Source organism: Lutjanus erythropterus, chromosome 9 (assembly GCF_056507025.1).
Source record: "Lutjanus erythropterus isolate fLutEry1 chromosome 9, fLutEry1.hap2, whole genome shotgun sequence".
Taxonomy (NCBI): Eukaryota; Metazoa; Chordata; class Actinopteri; order Lutjaniformes; family Lutjanidae; genus Lutjanus; species Lutjanus erythropterus.
In genome coordinates, this window is record NC_139325.1 from 15,654,230 (window position 1) to 15,671,495 (window position 17,266).

General features: G+C 38.0%; 1 protein-coding gene across 4 annotated transcripts in view; it reads left to right on the forward strand.

Moving 5' to 3' along the window:
• dnah5 (dynein, axonemal, heavy chain 5) overlaps positions 1-17,266 on the forward strand; it is a 119,291-nt gene that overhangs the window by 69,931 nt on the left and 32,094 nt on the right. For all 4 annotated transcript variants that reach the window (XM_084726266.1, XM_084726267.1, XM_084726268.1 and 1 more), the window contains 7 exons: positions 1,209-1,412; positions 2,000-2,179; positions 6,123-6,260; positions 9,354-9,489; positions 9,902-10,083; positions 10,698-10,832; positions 12,098-12,253. In XM_084726266.1, coding sequence (XP_084582392.1) covers positions 1,209-1,412; positions 2,000-2,179; positions 6,123-6,260; positions 9,354-9,489; positions 9,902-10,083; positions 10,698-10,832; positions 12,098-12,253 — 1,131 coding nt within the window. The remainder of the gene's footprint in view (positions 1-1,208; positions 1,413-1,999; positions 2,180-6,122; positions 6,261-9,353; positions 9,490-9,901; positions 10,084-10,697; positions 10,833-12,097; positions 12,254-17,266) is intronic.

Here is a 17,266-nt window from a genome sequence, read left to right on the forward strand (position 1 = left end):
AATAGAAATGCCATGAGATGAGTTCAGAGACCAAACATTAATGCTGTTGCATGATGTAGTACACAGTATAAAAGTCATCAGCAAGACATTGGGGAATAGATCTAGAAATTAGCAATGTGCTGCTGAGAGCATTCTGGTATTAATAGTGGCCTTGATGCAGTGGAACCTGCACAAAGCCGATTGGTTATTCGTACCTACAATAACGCAAATGTATTTTTATTTTAACATACCTAGGAATAGGTACAAGTAAAATGAAAAGCTAAATTGAAATAGTGCATTAGAAGTTACCCAATGGAGACATTTTCATAAAAGGTAGTTGGGTGGAGAAGAGAGGAGAGACGAGGAGTCTGTGAAAGTAGAAGCAGAAGATAAACCAGACTGTATGCCGTCTGACTCTCTAGTGGGAGATTCACACTACACTTGGGCTGATAAAACAGAGTAGAAATGGAGCAAGGAGGAACGAGCAGAATCAAGGAAATGGAGCAGGGAAGGGAAAGCAGAAAAGAGGAAAGTGCAAGAAAGAGAGGAGATGAGATGAGCGGGCAGGGGGCCTTATGAAGCCACCGAACAACTCTCACTGGGACGTTTTCTTTACTCTCCCTGCTGTCTCTCATTTTAATCAGTCCCTTGATGTAATTCTCTACTCCTCGCTGCAGAACTACTCTCCTTTAGTTGGACTTTACACTTACAGTCATCATGCTTTCTTTGCTTCCTGCTATCTATCCTCGTCAGTGCCTCTGGTTGTGTCCTCTGCACACTTCTCTGTTTTATATCCTCAAAATGCAGCTTTGTGTACAAGTTCCTTTTATGTGTCATGTAATAAAAATACGTAATGAAAAATAAATTACTTTATTCTTTGTTCTCAGTTAATTGTCTCTCCACTCACTGTATGTGTACATATGCATGCCCACAATCCTCTTTCTCTATTTATCTCTCTTCCCCCTCCTCTCATGTGTGTAGACCAGCACAAAGAGTAATTACAATGTAAAACTAAGTGCTATATGACAACTCAGCACTTTAAGTGGCATCCTAACAACTGGTTTACTTTGAAAGAATAAATATAGATACATAAGGAAGGCTAATTACTTTCCTCAGGCTCCAAAATGCACTTAAAACCATGACTAATGTTCACCCAAGTTGTCCTTATTTTCAGTTCACATAAACATTTGGATATGGTCCAAATTCTTCTTTTCTCTGTACTCAATCAGACAATCAAGCCATCAGACATCGCCACCGTACGAACACTCGGTCGCCCGCCTCACCTCATCATGCGGATCATGGACTGCGTGCTGCTGCTCTTCCAGAGGCGGGTTAACATGGTGAAGATCGACCCAGAGAAGAACTGCAACACGCCCTCCTGGCAGGAGTCTTTAAAACTCATGACAGCTGGAAACTTCCTGGGCAGCCTGCAGGTACACTTGTACTCTCTCTTGTCACTCAACATCTCTACCAGGTCTTTTATCTCACTTTTTTATCTTACCTTATGCAGCCTGTACCTTGCGTTGTATTATCCTTTATCTTTTTGCTTCCTTGCCCTTTTCTGTCTGTCTTTACCTGTTATCCACTCCCATACAGTCTTTTTTCCCTCTCATCTGTGCTGTTTTCCTCATACATTCATCTATCCCTCATTTCTGCATCTGAGCTGCTCTACCTTGCCTGTTTCCTATGTTTCCCTTTACTGTGTCTCCCACACCACATGTATTTCTCTCATTTCCTCTGTAGCTTTCACTACCTGCTCCACTTTCTGTCTTTGATTTCTTCTGACAACACAGCTGTACGTATCATTTTTATCTTACTTTTCTTGAAATTGATATAGTTTTACATTCATTGTTTTTAAGTAACAGATGTTGAACACTTTTTTTATGAGTTACATGTGTGGTAAATATGTATATTGTTTGTGTACTGACTGAAATAAATCTTTTGTTCACTGAAATCAGCCCCTCTCACTGTGCCTCTCCTTTCCACTTCTTCAACCTCTTTCTCAATCCTTCCCTCGCAGCAATTCCCCAAAGACACCATTAATGAGGAGATGGTGGAGCTGCTGCAGCCTTATTTTGACATGCCCGACTACAACATTGAAACAGCCAAGAGGGTGTGTGGCAATGTGGCAGGCCTTGCATCCTGGACAAAAGCTATGGCCTCCTTCTTCTCAATCAACAAGGAGGTTTTACCCTTGAAGGTAACATACTGTGAAGTACACTGGTTCCTTTGTGCAGCAGAAAAGTGAAAAAGCAGTTTGTTGACAGTCTATGACACTAAAAATAGAATATCAGTCACGTGAGGTTCTACTTTGGTTGAGTTCAAGTCTGACTTTTAATTTCCCCTTACAAACATAAACACTGTGATGCATCTGTCCAGCAAACAGATATAGCAGCAGCACACACACACTTACACACACGCTCCCTGGGCAAAGTCCATGGCCTCCCACTCTCCCACTCTGTTAAATAAGGGACACTTATGGTGGAGGAAAGCGGTTGTTTTTCTGCAGAAAAGCCCCAGGCTACAGAAACGGCACAAACTGTCTCTGATATGAAAAGGATTTATTCATATTCCCACATTTTGGCAGCAACAATTTGCTGATGGTGTAGGAAATAGAAGCCCTGAAAAAATTCAGACAGGCAGACAGAGAATTGGATTTTTATCCATTGATCATGAGCATACAAAAATAAAAATGGTAGAATTGGGTGCATCTTCAGTAAAGCTCTGAGGGCCTATTTATAATTTAATTTCAGTTAATTTAATTTTAGTACAAACCCTAAAGTGGATCTCCTCAAGCAGACAGCCTGTTCATGAAACTCACTGTACCAGTCACAGAGTAGAGTTCTGAGTGGGATAAAGACCATATCCAAAAGAAGATTTTTTTTTTTAATTTGGCAATTTAAATCATCTCTTATGGGGTGAAATGAGAGTTTGGTTGATTTGTGTGAGTGAACATCAGAGGAGTTATTTTAAGATCATAACTTACTCATCTTTATCTAACACTTTGATCAATTTTTGTATCTTCATTGGAATGTATGTTTTCTTGTAAAAGATAACATCTACAAAGTTATACCAATGTTAAAAAAACATTAAATAAGGGAACTTTTAAGATTCTTCTGATTCTGCTTTTAAAACAAAATGAATTATATATACTGACTTTATCCAGTAATGACAGTGTTTATTTTTTCAATAACAATTAATTCCATACACACAGCAGAAAAGTGCAGAACTGAATACTCTATACACAAAATCCTTGATTAATAAGGGCCATTCACACAGATACACAGACACACATCTGCCTACTAAATCCAGTAATATCATGCAAATGTCCAAATCCCTTTTTTCTTTAGTTTTTCTTCCTCCCAGTGCTGTATGTGGATTTTAGATGCGTACGAATCATTTAAAAGCTTCAGCTCGCAGAATGCATTTGAGGGCCATCCACACCAACTAAAACTAACTATAGTGACTAGAAGTGTGCACCAAAATCTAATCACTTCATCCTTGAGTCCAAGTGGTCATTTGTGCAAAACTTTTAAGAAATTCCCTCAAGATGTTCATGAGATGCCATGTGCACAGGAATGAGATGACCTCAAAACATAATGCCTGTGGTGATATTAAAAAAAAAAAAAGTTTATCAGTGTTTCAAAATGTCTGAATCACAGAGGTCCTTCAGCAGACAGTCATGAATGCACACACAAAAAAGCAGACTAGCTCTGGACAAGATGCATATCCACTAATCATGCACACATATGTCACTCAATCGCTCAGGGACGCACATAGACACGCACATACATGCACACGGATGTGATCGTATGATCCCCTGGTGGGAATAATAACAAATAAATATATCATTTTAAAATTTGTTCTCAAGTGAATGGTGGAGTTCACACCACAACTATAACAGTGACAGTGGTATCATCACTTTCAGAGAATTTTAATGCACAATAGAAACCAAACCTAATTTACAGGTTACATCCTCCAACTCAGTGATTCCAAAGTACACATTAAAGAGCATAATTACCTGAGACATAGTGCCAAGTGGTGTTTGGCACTGATGGAGTCACATTTTGCTCCTTCTTGATGTCCTCTTTGACAATCACCAAGGGCCAGTATTTCAACACTTCATCTAGAGCAGAATGATCCAGATTTTATAATTCCTTTCTTTGCTATCACAGACAAAACCGATCTTGTAGTTTTTGTTATTAAGGAAAACTCAAATCTAATGATTCTGATCCAGAAAGCACAACATCAGGATTACAGAATCTAGATTTGCAGTCTTTAGATAGGCCTCCATCTGTTGTTTAAGGCAAAATTTCATTAAATTGCAGAATTTGCTAGAGCTAGATATGTATCTGTGGTTTAAATATCATTGTATTTATTCAGAAATTTAATGTACAGTTACTCTTGTTGTTATTATTATGTTTCGATACAAGTTGCATGCTACCTGTGGGTTGTTCAAGCAATCAGTGTTTTTTCAACACCCCATTTAGCACTCAAATGTTTTTCTAGTTCTTCCAAGAATGATAAAATATGTAACATGTGTCTTACATGTCTCCACATCCACCTTGAATCCATGCTTAATCCACCCTTCCAGTGGGATCAGGATTATCCTGATTTTAGCATCAAAACTATCCTGATCTGCACCTGCATCTGGGTTTTGAAATACCCCAAAACATGTGATGTGGTTCTGGGTAGGGTTGGCTTACCAAATACACATCCTAGTCTTGTCGGCTCAGGATCACATATCCTAGTTTTGAAATTCCAAATTTTGAGATTTAATCCTACCCAGATAATTCTGGAATCTCTTGGATTATAAACAGAACTCCTCCTGCACAGCCAGTATTAGCGATCAAGTACTGGTAAGTCGGAGGAACATGGTTAGGTTAGGTTTTTGCCTGTATCTTCTTCAGATTTACTCAGCTGACTTTTGTATTGTTACCTCACTTTTGGAATATTTTTACTAAAACTTTGCCTGATGATCACCTCTGGTTGCCCTTCTGTTTCTGTGTTGTTCTTTTTTTACACTATTTCCTTCCCCCCTTGTTACCAGGTTTCATTTTTCTGCTTATTTTGCTCTTGCCACATCTCATTTTCTCCATCTTGTCTGCCTCACCTGTATGCCTCTGGTGACCTCTGGTTTGTTTTTCAAATCACACATCTCTCTCCCTTCCTAGTTTCCCTTATCTCCCTTCTCATTCCCTCATTTTCTCTGTCTCTCTCTGTGTTTTGCACATATTCTGTTTTTCTCTTACTCTGTACAACCTCCATGAGAACTCCCAGCCTCTACTCTTTGATCCTGACCTTTTGCTTTAGCGTGGAGCAAATTGATTTTCTGGTTTCCAGCTCAGTGGTGGCTTCCCTTTAAGCTGGCCAGCCAGGCACAGATGCAGTTGAACAGACAGACAGACAGACAGGGTGGCAGAAAGACAGGCAGGAATGGTCCTCTCAGATGTCAATAAATATTAAATGAATGCTCCAGACCTCCTCTTCCCCAGGCCACCAAAACACACTCAGATGCATGCACACTTACAGACAAAACTTTTCTGTAAATCTCCGTCTCTAACCCTCTTGCAATGCTTTCTCCATAGCACGAGCTCTACCCAGAAAATATTCTCTCTGCTTTTCCTCTGTCGCCCTCAGTCTCCCTTGCCCTTCTTGTCACCCCTCAGTTCCTGTTTATCTTGAGTTTCTCTCCGTCTCCCTCATTTTCTCTTGCAGATTTCTATTCTTGCATCTCCAGCTTGCATCTGCACCTGTAAAATATCTAAAGTCTCATTATTAAGATTTACCTCCCACTGTTTCACCCCCGTACTTGCTTGTTTTATGCTGTCTTGCATGACCTGAGCCAAAACATGTTCCTAACCATTTTTAAATGATTTAATCTCTTCTGTTTTTCATGGTGAGTTTCATACAAAAAGTTTTTTGCTCTCCAAATAGGGAAAACTCTCCTCATTCTTCCCCTTCAATAAAACACTCACTTCTACCACCTTTCCTGTAGTTTTTGCCAAATCCTCCCTGCCTTCACCTCATCTGGTTTGTCTTTTCTATTACCTTTCTCTTTCTTAGCCCTGTAGGCTTTTTATGTGCAATAAAGGCATCACAGATCCCTTTATCTGTCTCCCTTTCTTTGTCTCTTTTTTTAGGCTAACTTGGCAGTGCAGCAGAATCGTCTGGCCATAGCTAATGTGGACCTTCAGAAGGCTCAGGCTGAGCTGGATGCCAAGCAGGCAGAGCTGGATGTGGTACAGGCGGAATACGAGAAGGCCATGATGGAGAAACAGGTCAGTAGCTTTACCTACTTCCTTTAATTTGAAATACAGTTACAATTCAGCTAACCACACAAAAAAGGAGGAGTGTGTGCTGAAAAGACATCTAAAACAACAATTATATGATGCAATGTGAAGCAGATGTTTGAGACTAGGAGATTCATACCATTTGTGTCTTTTATTTGAACAATCTGACAAATAATTGAGACATGAGCTGCCTTACACAAAGTGGTGACATGTTGGTGACTTTCTCTCTTTCAAGACTAATTCATGAACATAGATAACATTATACAGTTTGACATCTTGTGTTAGTCTGTTCCACTGAAGCCTGTAATATAGTGAGGAATTACAACATCAATTCTGCTTAGCTGACTTTTAATAGCACATGACATTGTACTACTTAGTCTGAATTCAAACTGGCAATCCCATTTTAATCCCTAATTAACTTGCTCTTCTGTATGATGGTTTGAATTCATATGGCTGACATACATAGCCATCTTTGTGCTTTATTGATTCAATTCACATTTTCCTGGAACAATGAGATTTCATTCCCTACCTCAGCTCATGTCTGTCCTTTCACAGCAGCAGTACATTTCAGTTCTGGACTGATATGGATTTTTCAGTTGCTGATGTTAAAACAAAGGGAAAGTCCTTTATAATTACATCATTTCATGCACTCTACAATCTAACATACAATGTTATCTTTGCCAGTAACATCAGTGTTAGGTGGATTTTTTATTAATTCACGAAACAGAAAAATACATTGGGTTTTGTTGTAGATTTCAGAATATGACTGGTATTTAAGGGAGAGCAAGGTACAGTACAGCATAAGAGATGTCATTCAACTGCATTATTGTATATGTTATCACATAAAATATATTAAACATTCACCTACTCTAACGTTTTAGAGTAGATTTGCTGTCATTTAGGATGGGAAAAATGCATTAACATTGAACATTTGGGCAAATGTTTATAGCAGGTTGTCTCCAAGTTACAGGGCTTCAAACTAGCTTTTTCACCACCTTCCCAGTACTCACATGGGGCAGCACAGACGTTGTTCCACAGCAGTCACACTGATGAGGCTGCCTGCAAAAGTGTCTGCAGCCATCTTCTTTCTCCTTGTGAGCTCAAGTATTGCCCAATGCCAGTTATCTCAAAATGCTAGATAACTGGCTAGATAGCTGCCTACTACAAGGAGTTTTTAACAGGTTAAGAAACAGTCGCAATTTATTTTTGAAGTCTTGATATGAGCTACATAAACAAACGAGACCATCCACATGAAGATCAGCTATTTCTATATAGTTATTATATATATAATTCTTATTATTATATTATATAGTTATAGCCTGCCACCAGGTTGGATCCCCCTTGAAATCAGATGAAATGAACCTGCATTTGCATTTTCCCATGCAGTGTTACAATGTTTAGTAGTTTTGCCTGCTTTTTTTATTCAGATTTTATTTTTGACATTTTATTTTGTGGTTATTGTGATGGAAACACTGCCACACTTGGGACCTCCAAAATTAACATGATATAAAAGTTTCTTGTAGTAGCCTTAAGCCTAAATTATGTCTGTAATTAGTATCCTTACCTGTACCTATTTATTAAAATAGATAATTTCCTAAAGTTGTGCTCTGTCACCTAATAAGATTTGTAATCAGGTTGTGCTTCTTGAAAGTAGGGCAGAAAAGTTTCGCCAAGCTACTTTAACATCATCCTTATCATATTATAGTATTTTCCAGTATTTTATCAAATGAGCTGCCCTTTGTTAAAATATATGATGAGCCTATGAACTGGAATTACAAAAGTGCACTGTCTTTCACTGTCTAAATGCAGCCTGAAGGCCTGTAATAACTAAAATGGAAAATTACTCAACCTGAGTTATGCCACCAGTAAATAAAAAATAAAATAAAGTAAAAGTAAATAAAACACCAGTGGTAGACTGTTAATTTTGAGTGCAGTTTGTGTGAGTCTGTTTGCTGTGTGTGTGTGTGTGTTTCATTGTCAGTACTCTGTGTTTTGTGATAAATGACAGCATGTAAATGGAACAGTATGTGCATCCACACATGCTGATTAGGAAATCTGGACAGCCCAAGTTGACTCTTTTTATAATTTTGTGATTAAGACACAGAGCTGTTCATCTCCAGGGGCCAAAAGCAAGATTGAAGGGCTCACTGCAGGAGTGTACAAGGCTCAGGCAATTGCTGTTGACTTAGATATGCTTCTTAATTAAGAGAATGCCTATACCAGACAGTCTTTTTTTCTTTTTTTGATGAAACAGACGTTATTGCTTCTGGGCAAACAACCTCATTATTGCCTGTGAGTAGCTGATAAAAAGATAATTGTGTTTAAGGCACTGTTGACCTCTTACTATGTATTTTAAAAAGAAAAGCTACTTTACGCAGTTAGATAGTTATAGCAGACAGATAGATAGTTAGATGGAATAAACATACTGACAAGAAAGTGTAAAAATCCGTCCATCCATCCATGCATCCAACCATTTTCCCTATTATCATATGTCTAGGGCTGCAGGAGTCAGGAGCCTATGAAACCTAATCCAGCATGAAGTTGTCCTCTCCAGTAAATTTTTAAAAAATAAATTATGTAACTGAATATTTCTGTCGAAGTAAACTTCACTTTTGAAATAAATCACATAAACACAACACATTTGGAAGGCTTTGTTTATGTACCCGCTGTCTATCCTTCTAAGTGGTATGAACGACATACACCACTTTTGTCTTATGAAAACAAGCACTGCAGTGCCAGGCCAGTCAGTACATGTAGTGTACATCTGTGGCAAACATTTTATCACAGGTTTTTTAATGATGTGTGCAGATTGTGCAGATAATTCCAGTTGTAATGTGATCCCCTAAGTTCTAATGAGATCTGCCCCTGTGCATTTAAGTACATTTGTCATCAGCTTTATACCAGTGATCCTATGTTGAGTCCTATTGTATAGGGGTTACTCATATAAACATACTTGAGATTGGTATAAATACACACATACGTATAGAGAATAAATAGCTGAATGAGAGCTGGAAGGACAGACAGGGAGGACAAAGACATATCAACCTACTGACCTGTTTTACTGCCCTCCCTACCCATCAGACGCTGCTGGAGGATGCTGAGCGCTGCAGACACAAGATGCAGACGGCGTCTAGTCTCATCAGTGGTCTGGCTGGCGAGAAGGAGAGATGGACAGAGCAGAGCAAAGAGTTTGCTGCCCAAACCAAACGCCTTGTCGGTGGGTTTCAAAGCATGCTTTAAAGCATGACTGTTCAGCATAACATGGCATAAATGCCTCTGCAATGTAAAAATAATCATTTGCTGTCTCATGAATAACAGTGATTTGTTTGTGTGATTTGTGTAAGATTTCTGGTGGATGACAACATAAAATAAACAGCTCCTGCATCCTAAATGCATAATTCCATTAGCAAACAAATAGCAACAATCTGGTCACTATGTTTTTTTATTTTACATTAAATTCCTAATGTACTGCTAACAAAGTAGCAATTCTCCACTACTTGTTAAGATTTTTTACTTTTTATTGCTAACATAACCTCCCACATCACGGGCTGTTTTCTGATTGTACTGGCATTACTCTTCCAGACTTTTTGCATGTAATTACCAATAACATCTTTGCCTTCTTGTTCCAGGTGATGTTCTTCTGGCCACAGCATTCCTCTCTTACTCCGGCCCGTTCAACCAGGAGTTTCGTAATCTTCTGTTGAGTGACTGGCAGCGGGAGTTGAAGCAACGCCGCATCCCATTTGGCAACAACCTCAATCTGACCGAACTGCTCATTGATGCACCCACTGTTAGCGAGTGGAACCTACAGGTCAGTGAACTATTTAGATAACTAGTGGCTTAAAAATCAGCTGTTGTAGCACATATTGATTCAGTGTATACATGTGATATTTCTATACTTTATGTTGTTTACCCCATTTCTAAGATAGGTACTTGGTAGACAGGGTTTGCCTATTCTTTTTCACAACAGCCAGATAATCAGTGTTTCTATATGTATATATATATTGATCTCACAAAACAAATAAAACCTCATCATTCACCATAAACATCTACTTGGAGAATTTAATAAATGTCACCGTTTCTCTGTGAAACATAGTGTACCTTCAAGTTGTGTCTGTCAAGTTGTGTTTTCTGTGAAGATTTCATATAGCAGTTCTTGGCTGTAGTTATTTAATTTTTAATAACTGACATACTTCTTTGCATCATATATCTATTTATCATTTAAAGGTTTGCTGCTGTTAAATAAAATACTGGATGATAGTGAAACTTAATTGGTTAATTAAGTAGAATATTTGAAATAATGAATAATAAAAAAACCAGACTTAAATTATTTAGCTGACATTTATTTATACATCATTTACATACATCGTTTATTTTATTTAAACATCAGTATTGAGTCTTAACTGTTTGTCTTCCATCTTACAGGGGCTTCCCAATGATGACTTGTCCATTCAGAATGGCATCATTGTCACCAAAGCTGCTCGCTTCCCCCTCCTCGTTGACCCCCAGACTCAGGGAAAAATCTGGATCAAGAACAAAGAGGCCAGGAATGAGCTGCAGGTTTGGGATTTTTTTCACCTGCGCCTCTGCTTTAAAACGTGATATTTTGTTATCAAAGAAGCAGCTCTCATCAGACTCAGTGAGCCATTACACATGCAGTATGCTTGTACCATGATCTAATGATGCTGGTGGTTGGCTGTCCAACACTACGTTACACCCACAGACAGGGATTCTCACACTATTTTCTCAGTGCTACTTCCACTATGTCACACTACTACAACCACTATTACAATTACTACTATTACTATTACAACTACTAATTATTCTTATTGTTATTGTTATTTTCATTTTTATTCTTCTTTTTATTCTTATGCATATTTTTATTTTTGTTCTTCTTATTCTTATGCTTATTCTTTTTTATTCTTAATCTTTTCCATTAGTTTCTTCATTTTAGCCCCGTTATACAGGTTCAGTTCAGGAATGGTATCAAAGTAAGACGTAATGTATCTGTACTGCTATAAAACATTTTTTAATGATAACAGCCCTCTTTTGAAGCACCACATGCAATGTCTTTTCCTTTCACATCTCCTGTAACAGTTTTTTTGATGAGAGATTTAGATTTTTATCAATCTCTAAAATCTTAACATTGCTTGGAATTGAATTGCTTGTTCGTCTTCTGCAATATACTTTTTCCCCCTCAAATCTTTTTCATTTGTCTGACATGCTATTCTTTTTGCACCGGGCCTTGAAAGAGAACTGCAGAGTTTTGCAGCTATAATAAGACCAGCCAAGGTCACTGGCCCTGTTAGGGGCAATCTCTGAGCCGAGTGAATGCATTCTGCAATCCCATTATGAGTGTCCTGAAGACACATTTCCCGAAGCCGTGGGTTTAAACACTTTTCACAAGTGACCTCATCAAATCAGCGGTATTTATTTTGATAAGGTTTTCTAAAAATGGCTCATCTTAAAAAGCAATGTGTCATTAGTTTGACTGGTCACATTTCACAGACAGACCTTGGCCTTTGTAGTTTGGTAGGGAGAACTCAAACGTGTGTCTCCTTCATTTGACTGAATCAGATGTTTCTCACTGTCTGTTGTATAAATTTGCTCATCAGTCTGTTGGAAACAATGTGATTGCTGCTGGGGTCACTTTGTAAGGTGATGGCTTGCCCCCATTAAGACCATATTCTTATGAAAATATAATAAACTTGTTCAATATGGAAGTAAAGGGAAATGCACAATTATAAATGCATTACATGTTTATGTCACACAGTTACCATTTTTTATATGCATGTATTAATAAAGGTTCTATATTCTAATCCCAGATCACCTCACTGAACCATAAGTACTTCAAGAATCACCTAGAAGACAGTTTGTCTCTTGGGCGCCCCCTTTTGATCGAGGATGTAGGAGAGGAGCTGGACCCCGCACTTGACAACATCCTCGAGAAAAACTTCATTAAAACTGGCTCCACTTATAAGGTAACGTAGCAGAAACAATCCTCCTGTTACTTCGGTTAGAAGAGTGTGAACTGGGCAGGTGTGTTCTGAGCGCAGGTGGGAGGCATGATGGGACTTGGCCAGGTCCCACTTGCCACACCAACTGTCACAACTGTACTACCACAGGTTGATTAGTGCAGAGAGGGGAAAACAAGCCCAGTCATTGACACTGCACAACATGGGTTGTGCTGACTGGAGATGGAGAGGGTCTTTGATTTTTTCCAGCTGTGCCAGCTGGAGCATCAGACCCAAATCATGTTAATTGTCTTGGGACAGATTATAGTGTGCTCAGTGAGGCATCACAGAGAGTATTTTATTATGCCGAGTGTAAAGGTGACTCCTTTCTGGTTCTCTGTGTGTGGCAAAATGGATTTATTTATATACTTTTATTTTGTTCTTTATGGTAATATAGAAGTTGAACGTCACCAACGCTTGAAAAGGCATTAGATTGCAAATAGAAAATTTGGTCCTTTTTAAATCTTTTGAATTTGCATTCTGAAGGAGCACCACTAAAATCCTTTTTAACAACAGAGAGCTGTGTTCCAAATCACATACTTTTTCTTTTTACTCTTAGAACGTACTGCAGCTGGCCTTACAAAGTACATAGTGTTGGATACCAGTGGTGGACAGTAAAGAAGTACATTTACTTGAGTACTGTACTTAAGTACAAATTAAGTACTGTACTTTACTTGAGTATTTGTTTTTTTGGAAACTTATGACTGTCTCTCCACTACATTTCAAAGACAAATATTGTACTTTTGACTCCACTACATTTCTAGGAAGGTTGTCATTACTTTTAGTCTAAGCACAGCTTCGAAGTCAGCTGTTGCTGTTTTTTCAATTCTAAAATGCAGTTGACCACACACTGTGTTCCTCACAGAAGGAAACCAATCACAGTACCCACTCTCAGCTGGGATTGATGTAAAAGCAGAGATATGTCAGCCAGGCACACTCTGTAACAAGCGCAAACAAGCTCTCCCTCTTTCATTCAGACAAAACTCAGTAATTGTGATGGCAGGAGAGAGACAAAATTAAATCTCAAGATGTTATTACAATCAGAAAAATAGAAATAATTCCAGGTAGACTTTTAATGTTTGATTGTTTTTTATCAGGGTGAAAAATACCACACAATTAACGTATGTACTGCTCCTGAAGATAGAAAGAAATCTCAATTATTTAACAGACTTGGAGAACTCCTTACAGTTGGCTTCAATCTAATTTTATGGGGTGATTTTAATACATAATGTCAGAAAATGACAATAGTTGTCCATTTTGTTTTTGATTGCATTTCTGTGCTGAAGTTTTTATTGATGTTTCTGTAGGCTTTGTGTAGCATCGCGGTTCAAGCAAGTCATGCACTGACTACAAGTAAGTCAGTGCATCATTAGGTGGTTTCAGAGAGTTACTTGGTTCTGTAAATGCATTGTGAAAACAATACAGCATGTATTGATATTAGAAAATGTACTTTGTAATTTGTACTTTTGAATACTAAAGTATTTGTAAAAGCAAACTTACTTAACTTTTGACTGAGCAACTTTCCCTTGTAGTTGAGTAATATTTGACCAGGAGTATCTATACTTTGACTCAAGTACTGGGGCTGTGTACTTTGTCCACCATTGTTGGATACATAATGCATGCAATTAGAACACACATCTTCGTCATAACATCTTGCTCATACATCCATCACAGTCTGTAGATTGCAATTAGAGATAAAAAGAAAAAAGTATGTGATTTGGAACACAGCATCAATGAGCTGTCATCTGCCTGTGCTCTCTCAATGGCTCAGTTGATGTGACAAACCCTCCAGAGGATTGTGTGTTAGAATAGCCAGAAAATTTTGCTGGCTTGTGTGCTGCAAAATGCAGACGGATGCAGTTCAACATCCTATAGTATTTTTGGCACACTGCACTTGACATACTGTGTAATGGTACATACTTAATCTTTTTTTCTGCCATGCTAAATAATATGGTTAGTGCTACTCGTAAAAGTTATGTTACAGCTTTACCTACTGAGAAAAGTAACTTCTTATAGTACTTTTGCATCACCCAAAACTAAAATAACTTTGTGATTCCTTACGCATGTTGGTTATATTGTCCTGATGATCTGGACAGTGACATACTATAAAGCTGAAAACAACAAGGATTGACTCATTTTTTTCATGCAACAGTACATTATGTTTCAACATGTGACTAGTTAGATTCTCAAAACATATGTCTGCATGCAAACTATAAAAATGCACAGGCTTTTCAAATCACATAGACTCACCCAAACAATGTTCTCTGCAGTTTACTCTTTTATAATGCAGAAGAGAAGGGTTTTCAAAACATCTGTTGGATAGTTGGTTCCTCTGGTGAGACGTCCAAGGCTATAAAGCCTCTCTGCAGAGATGAACTGGTCTGGATGATGTTGGAATATTGGCTAAAAGAAAGATTTGATCATGGGGAATTTGTTACACATCAATCTGCAGACCCAACTTAAGACTGTCTGTCCTCTCAAATGAAAAAATCACCCTTGGAGTCTCCTCCACTGACAAGTGCAGGCAGCTCGACTTGCAGTGCAGTGAAATTATAATGGTAACAGTGCTTATTTGTAAACATAACTAACTAATTACTAGTACTTAAATTGCTAAACTAATACATGACATTGCTCGTTACAGCAAAAAAGTAATTTGAGTACTCTAACCTCCAAACCTGAGTATGGCCATTGGAACACAGACCCTAGATGCTCACTAACCAATATAACCAGGAAACTCAAGTATTTACCTTTGTCTCATACATTGAAACTGTAAAATATCAGACACGTTACAGGCACTTTATTTAGCTAAATTAATTAAATTAAATAATTAACAGGATTGATGAAGTAAGTGCTGTAGAAAATGCTGCTCATGGCATCAATTATTTAGTATCTGTGTGATGTGACACAAACATTTTAATATCCAGGAAAAACCAATCAGGCCTTAAATATCCACATTAGTGAGGTTGTTTAATTAGCACTTAAAGTAATTTCAAATGAAATCTAATAGTCAAACAAAATGATCCTTCATTTAATATCTAACCACATTTGAACTGATGTCTACCATGGCAAGTCTAATGAATGAGTTAATAATGAGTGTCTGTCCCATTAAACAAAATTACAGTGTACTTGTATAGAGGGTCTCACTGGCCTCAAGTCCAATATTGTATAATCAGAAGATATTGCACCCCCACCCTGCCAGATATTTTTTGCTTGTGCTCTTTTCATTTGTGGCTAGACGGTGAAAAATAGACCACTCTCTGTCTCAGCATCCTCATTTCCTGTAATGTACTGTTGGAGTTGGATATTTTTAATTTTGTAAATTGCAGAGCATAGCTTGAATGGTTCTCATTCTGTCTGCAATTTATTAGCCAAAATGACAGCCCTGAATCAAGCTTTGGATGTGAATTCTGAGTATTACAGGAAATATAGAATGGTGCATGACAAGGAATGAAGCACTCTAAATTGGTCTCTGCTAATAAATTGGTTTGAACTTTCAAAAAAGTATTTTTATTCCACACATAAATGTCTTTTCATGAGTTGTTTGTAGAGTTTGTAGAGCAAGTTTCCACAAAACACAACTGAGAGGTCAGTCGAACTGCATACTGTTTGTGAACCGTTCTCATCCAGTTAACCTTGAACTTCTGTTATTGTATATCACAACAAGAATGGATTTTTAAACCTGTCATTGTGATCGCTCTCACACACACAACAACACACACACACACAGAGAACTAAGTAATACAGATTGTAAGCGGCTGCAGGAAAGAGGCAGAATGAAAGTCTGCTCCTAGGCATTTCTCTCGCTCTCATTATCGCCTCTCAACTCCTGGCTCCGGCTGATGCTGGTTATTCAGCAGCTGACACTGCAGCTGCCTCCCTCTGTCTCACACATGCATCAAACACACACGCATGCAGTAACACACACACATACACACACACACACACACACACACACACACACACACACACACACACACACACACAAACGCACACTGCAATATAACTGCAAAACATGCACACATGTTCACACCCTAAAGTGATTTGCAAGTAAGCACGTGTTACGTGCAGACAACACATTGAAGCAGAAGTCTCTAATGAGAGGCCCGATTAGAGGTGTCTACACGCTTCCTCCCACCCTCTCCTGAAAAGCTTTAATTTCTATTAATATCCTGGTGTGAGGAAGAAGTGAAGGTGTCTGCGACCAACGGCTCCGGGGAAAAACCAGCAGATAGATAATTAGAACTTATACTGCTATGAGTAATTAAATGCTGATCAGAGCAAATATAAGCATACATTCATCTTCTTATACATTCGTATACAAACATGTACACACACAGGAAATATTTCTGAGCACAGGATTTGTATGGGTGCTGGGAATCCTTGAAAACACTTGAATTACAATGTAATGTAATGTTGAAACTGCTTGAAATTACAATTGCATTAATTTCATAATAAGTCAATACTTGACTGAATACTTTTGCTTTTTAGAAAGAGAAATAAAATAGATGAATATTTGTCAGGTTAGAAAGGATGCTAAGTCAAATTGAAACATGAAACCTTGTATTATAATTTAATTTGTCAGCCTTGTGATTGATGTCACACAACATAATTTTAGTTGTTGATAGCACAATAACATTTGATTCTGTGTGATAAAGAAGTGAAATAATCATTTTCAGCATATAATTATGTAATTTACCACAGCTGTAAGATGCTGGAAAAGCTTGAAAATGTACCTTAAAAAGTGCTTGAATGTGACTTTGGAAAAGGTGAAGGAACCGTGTGAGCAGCTGTATCTGCAAAGCTTTTTTTTCTGCTAACACCAGGATACCGTTACCGTATTTGTATGGTCCATTCATGTTTTCAAAGACAACTGCTCAATGTCTTCAACTCAAATACCTGAATGAAAATGGGTTCTATGGGTACCCAAGAGTCTCTCATTTACAAGCATGCCAAATTTTTATGCTAATCCCATGTAGTTTT